This window comes from Idiotropiscis lumnitzeri, chromosome 3 (assembly GCF_059441095.1).
Source record: "Idiotropiscis lumnitzeri isolate Australia: NSW breed Sydney's pygmy pipehorse chromosome 3, RoL_Ilum_1.0, whole genome shotgun sequence".
Taxonomy (NCBI): domain Eukaryota; kingdom Metazoa; phylum Chordata; class Actinopteri; order Syngnathiformes; family Syngnathidae; genus Idiotropiscis; species Idiotropiscis lumnitzeri.
In genome coordinates, this window is record NC_142393.1 from 32,131,604 (window position 1) to 32,137,603 (window position 6,000).

At 39.1% G+C, this 6,000-nt stretch overlaps 1 protein-coding gene across 2 annotated transcripts in view; it reads right to left on the reverse strand.

Annotated features, from left to right (window-relative positions):
* pard3ba (par-3 family cell polarity regulator beta a) overlaps nucleotides 1–3,498 on the reverse strand; it is a 146,636-nt gene extending 143,138 nt beyond the window's left edge. For both annotated transcript variants that reach the window (XM_088291030.1, XM_088291029.1), the window contains exon 1: nucleotides 3,088–3,498. In XM_088291030.1, coding sequence (XP_088147156.1) covers nucleotides 3,088–3,204 — 117 coding nt within the window. In that variant the 5' untranslated portion in view covers nucleotides 3,205–3,498. The remainder of the gene's footprint in view (nucleotides 1–3,087) is intronic.
* Nucleotides 3,499–6,000: the final 2,502 nt, after the last annotated feature.

A 6,000-nucleotide genomic window follows, 5' to 3' on the forward strand; every position in this document is an offset into this window, starting at 1 on the left:
GCCTCCCCACCATCAAGACCAACAAAGAGCCCAAGCGTGTCACTGAAATGTTTCACTAAATGCATAAACAATACATTCTGTGAAACAATTCCATATTTAGTCATTTGATTATTAATATTAATAGATATTAATATATCATTTAAGACATTTATTCCCGGGTTACGCTTTTATTTTTAATTAAGTAAATGATTTCTTTATGAGAAAAGATCTCTAGTATGATCCTAAAGGATGACACTTTATGATGATAATTATAGTAATGTAAACAAATAATTTATATTTATCATTTTCCCTCTTCTTTGTTACATATTTTAATTTACATTCGGTTCTAGTACATGGCTGAAAAAAAACATGTCACAGGGTATACACCGTTGAAGAAAAAGTTGAGAATAGTACTGAATGATTATGGAAAATGATCTCATTGAGATTTTTTCCCCTAAACATTGAAATTGCAATTTTGTTCTTTCGAAGTCCTGTTCCAATGTATTTTTCAAAATTAATTGTTATTACAATACACAATATAAGATCTGTTATGCATTATGGAATACTGAGGTAAAGGCAATTGGAGCACTAATTAGTATGAAAAACAGTTTATCTACTGCAATTACAGGTATAAACTCACTAAATACTTTGAGATACAGTTTGGTAAGTGTTCACCGCACCAACATTATTCTGCCACACAGGTGTGGTATAAACATTTTATATATATACTATACACTATACAATAACCCGTTCGTTAAGTAATCAGTGTGGACTCACCTTGGTACTGACTACAACAAATCTGAAGTCGTTTAACCACTAGTGTACATTGAACATGTTAGGGAACCACAAATACACAGCAAAGAAAAAAACTCAAGTGATTCCATTCAATCATGGTCTCGTAAAGACAACTCATAAACCGACCATGTTGACAGCAAATATGCTGAAGTAAGTTTGCGGCTTTGTCAGTTTAGGAGGAAGTCAAAACTTGGAAAGCGTCACAGCCAAGATTTTGCTGAAATAAACCTCTCATTAACAAGGTCTATATGCCTCTTTGCATTGCCATAAATGAGCCCAGCTTCAGTGATTAAAACTTTTTGACGCTGTCCTAAGGAACTGGAGTTTACGTGGCTGCTAAATGGATGTGGTTGGCAGAGCTGCTCTGTCCTTGTGATCGTCTGCTTCTTTTAGAAGGAGGCCACAGGCTGTTGAGTCAGCGTCCACGGCGGCTAATTAACATGCGCATTAACGAGAGATCGAGGCCCCGGGCGTAATCTAATCACACGCTCACATTTAGACTTCTTCAGAATCAACTGGGGCCAGTGGGCCGAGTGGGCTGTCAGTGAAGCCCAGAGTGTGTGCACGCGAGTGAGTCTCGGTGTGTTTGTCACCCTGCCACTTGCTGAGGGAAAAGGCGGCACAGGCAGGATGAAGCGGAGCAGCCAGATGATAAGAGCACAGCCTGTCACATATCCTAATCCCCCATCACTCAGAGGACAAAGACCTCTCTGTCTGCTGCGCACAACCTAAACTGCGGCCACACAGAGGGGCATTAAACAGTCAACTTCCACCTGCCCGCTGAGATACTAGAGCGTTTAAGGGGAAGCTATTGTCCATTTCGACAGCCAGGGCCTCTCACATCCACACTGAATGTAATTTAAAGAGAAACGCATATCAGCAGACTACACACAGTAATGCCATAAACTCTGCTGACTAATCGGAGGTCATTTGAGAAATGAATGATTTATGTTCAGATAATTATAACATCTGGCATTTTTTGGAAAGTGCTAAAAACTCCAACAGAATTTCTACAAGCTAACAGACATTCCATATCCATTAGCACTACACTGCGGATACAATGGAACTGCTCATAGCATAATGACCCAAAGGTCACACAATTAGGAGGTCATTTTTCTAGGATTACAAAAATTAGACGTTTGACGTGGCGCAAGACCTTGGCAAATCCTGAGAGATATTTTTTTAAGAGAGAGAGAGACAGAGAGAGAGAGAGAGAGAGAGAGAGCTGGGCAATTTAACGCCTTAATTTTACATTAATTCAATGATTAATACTGACAATCAGGGTCAATATATATATATACATATATATATATATATATATATATATATATATATATATATATATATATAGACAGAGAGAGAGAGAGAGAGAGAGAGAGAGCGAGAGAGAGCGAGAGAGCGCGAGCGAGAGAGAGAGACAGATAGACAGAGATAGATAGATAGACGGATAGATAGACAGATAGATAGACAGACAGATAGACAGACAGACAGGCAGACAGACGGATAGATAGACAGATAGGTAGACGGATAGCTAGATAGCTAGATAGATAGATAGATGTGTGTGTGTGCGTGTGTGTGTGTGAAATACAATTTTGACCTGACTTATCCTTTAATTGGGTTTATGAGGGACAGAGAAAGTACTTCCGCCGACTAAGTCCTGCTGTACTGAATGTTTGTGAATATTTTACAGGTGTCACAGGCGTAGCCTTTACTCACTTTCCATAACATCAATCTAATAAATAGACATCTGATTACCAAATTCATCAATACACCCAGAAGATGATCCCAGTGTTGGCAAAACTATTTTCTTTTTCTAAAGAATCCATAGCATTTATTGAACTGTGAATGGTAAATATGGCAACTGAAATATGAACGTAAGCAAAACAAATTTTGAGTCATTATTATGTATGTATAATGGGAAATGATTTGCAATTTCTGGCAAAGGGGTGCATTTTTGCTTATTTTTGCACTTAAACTATGTAAGAATTATTTCAGGAAGTGCAGACTTTTTTTCTCGTAATTGCTTTCTAATCATGTATCAGAGTAATTAAAGAGAAAAAAAATAAGAAACAGTATGGTAATCCATTGCTTCTATATTGGATGAAAGGCGGTCTCCCCTTCAAAAGGAGTTTTTTTTAGGATTGGTTCGCGTTACCTGTCACGTGACATGACGTATCCAATCGCGGTTCAAAATAAAAAATGAGAGGAATTAATACTTTTTGATTACAAATTCAGTACACTATCTCTCCCACACAATGTAAAACATGTGAAAATGTGTGCGTGTTTGTAAATTGAACATTAAGGATGGTTTACCTGATCCAAAATCCTACGGTATCTTCGCGAGGATTGGTCGATTAAATCCCGTACAGTCCATTCGGGTTTACACGGAACCACCACCGCTGTATCCCCAAAAGTCACCGTGACCTTCATAATTGCCAAACAAATGTTGTCTTTGTAATATTAGGTAAGAGGGGCGTAAAAAGTCCGCTGTATGGCTGGCCCGTGTTCCTTGCGCGTCCAAAATGAAGCAACAGGTGTCACGGGTCGGGGCAGAATCAAACTTCTCCGCTTTTACCGGGCCGCACAGGGACGGAAATCCACGCGAAACATCGTCCTGACAACCCCCTTCGCCGCAAGCGGATCCCAAACGCTGTCACTGCGGCACACGTTGTGTCATGTTGGGCCGATACGCCCAATCAAAACAAACACGTCTCAAACCCGGAAGAAATCACAGCGGCTGCGGCGCTTCAGGAAATCATCTGCCTGAGCAGTCACATCGCAAATCACATCACCACCAGTTGATAACTTCCAAAAATAATGTCGCAAGTCATTTTTTTTTTCACAAAACACTAAAAAAAACAAATGGTGGTTATATTCTATTAACTAATAATTTCATTTCAGGAGTAGATCTGAATGATCTGCTTAAGGATGTGGTCAATTTTAGCAGTGGTGGCCAGCATCCCGAGGAGATGTTAAAACAACCAATAATCATAATAATTGGTCAAACTTTGACCCAGACGATTAATTAAAGATGGTAAAAATGCTGATTGTGATGTTGTGTATAACCCAGAAAAAAATAGCCTGCAATGAACTAAAAGAAAGAAAGAAAATAGTCTGAATCAGTGGTTCTCAATTATTTCCTGTCATGCCCCCCCTACCACTAACAATTCGCGCCCCCACCACCATTTTTTTACATTTCGTACTAATGTACATGTTCTTTTTATATTAATGTTAGATTGTCAATAAAATATCCCTTAACAAAGCTAAATTGATAAAAAAAAATATATATATATATCATTTTGAGAACAACTATTGTGAGGATCTCGAAACTCAGTACTGTTGCGCAAATATTGATGAGATGATAAATATTTACTATACGTTTTTGTTTAGTTTTTTTAACTTTATTAACATGAACAAACCAAACAGTTAATACATAATATTGAAAAGACAAAAAGAGCCAGGAGATTGTAAACAAAAAGTCTATATAAATAAAATAAAGCAACAGTTTTAATGTTTACTCTACGTTTTTTTTAATGTTTACAATACGTTTGACGTCGAACCTCTTTGTTGTGATGACGTCAGCCATTTCCGAGTTCCAGCCTGAGAGCGTCTGCTAAATTACTCACGTACGTTTCGATACGTAATGGTTGCAATACAACATTTCTGTTCATAGCTGCTGGCTCTCCGCCCAAACGCGGTTCGAGTCAGACTTCTGTGAAAAGTCGATCATACATCAAAGCAATTCATTTTAGCGATAAGCGCGCTTAGCGCCTCCTTGCAAGCCTCCTCGTTTAGAACGCTACTAGTTTGCGGGGGTCGTTTATTTGCCATAACGTAGCTTGTTGCTTCTGCTGTGCGCGGACTTACATATAGTTCAAATAAAGTCTGTTCTGCTGCGGCGCAAGATAGCTTGGCGCGGGGCATTTAAGGAGCGGCGAAAAATATCACTTCCGATTCAACGAGCGAAAGGGCGACGCTTTTTTTTAATCAGTACTGCGTGACAGGGCGACACTTTTTTTTAAACCAGTACTGCGTGAACTCGGGGCACAAACAGCTTTGACGAGCTCAAACTCGTGTTGTCTGAGATCGCCTTTTTCGGTCCCAAAACCATGCAAAAAAGCATGTTCCCACGCGCCCCCCCTCAGCATCGCACCGCACCCCCCACACACACAGGGGGGCGCGCCCCATTATTTGAGAATCACTGGTCTGAATGATTATTACTATTTGTCAACTGTTGTACCAGAAGAAATAGGTACATAAACTATCTCCCATGCCAGTTCACAAACTATTAACACACTCTGTGTAGGGCAGCACAGTAAGCTACGAACTAATTTATATTTATATTATATTGTAGCTAAAATAACCTGCATAAATATTTCTGAGTAACATAATCCAAATTTACTTTTTAGTTTAATCTGTCTTCACATTTTTCCTTCGTCTTCTTGTCTAAATTCTCTTCACTCACAAACATACAAGCACGTGCACACTCGCACACACGCGCACGCACACACGCACGCCCACACGCACACGCACGTATACGCATAGAATTTGATTCTATTGTTGCCAAAACCATGTTGCTAGCTCCTGCGATGTTAGCTGTTGATGTTTACTGCCTGAGGTGAAATGACTATCTTACCTGACGATTGTTTTGTTATTTTCAAGAAATACCAGAATGGGTGCGTGTGTGTCCCCCTAAATATATTTTGGACTCCCACGATGTTGATGGGATCTTATTTTCGGGTTGCACAATGAACACTTGAATGTAGAGGTTCCCTGCAATGGCTCCATTAGTAGTGTGAATTTTTTAAGTTATGTCCATGTCATGCCATTGACAAAATGTACACACCTCTGCTATTGTCTCCAACTTTGCTGCATCAATAGACAATCAATTCACAGCCATCTATTCACCATCTATGACAGGCATTAGCAGGAGGATAAATGTGTGACATCAAATGAAAGAGATGCATTTTGGGTTCAAAACCTCCTGGAAAAACTTTGATTCTTTGCATGCTACCATATAGTTACTAAATACCTATTTGATCTTTAAGACTGACTACACTGCTATGAATTGTAGTTAAATGGGAACTAAACCCATTTATTTTATTGTTTTTTTTGGGGGGGGGGGTTACATCGGATGTGCACACTAGTCCAAACATGATCATTGATTAATATTGCTTTCATGTTTTAAGAATGAAAACAGTAATTTATCAATATTCCTCGATCTTA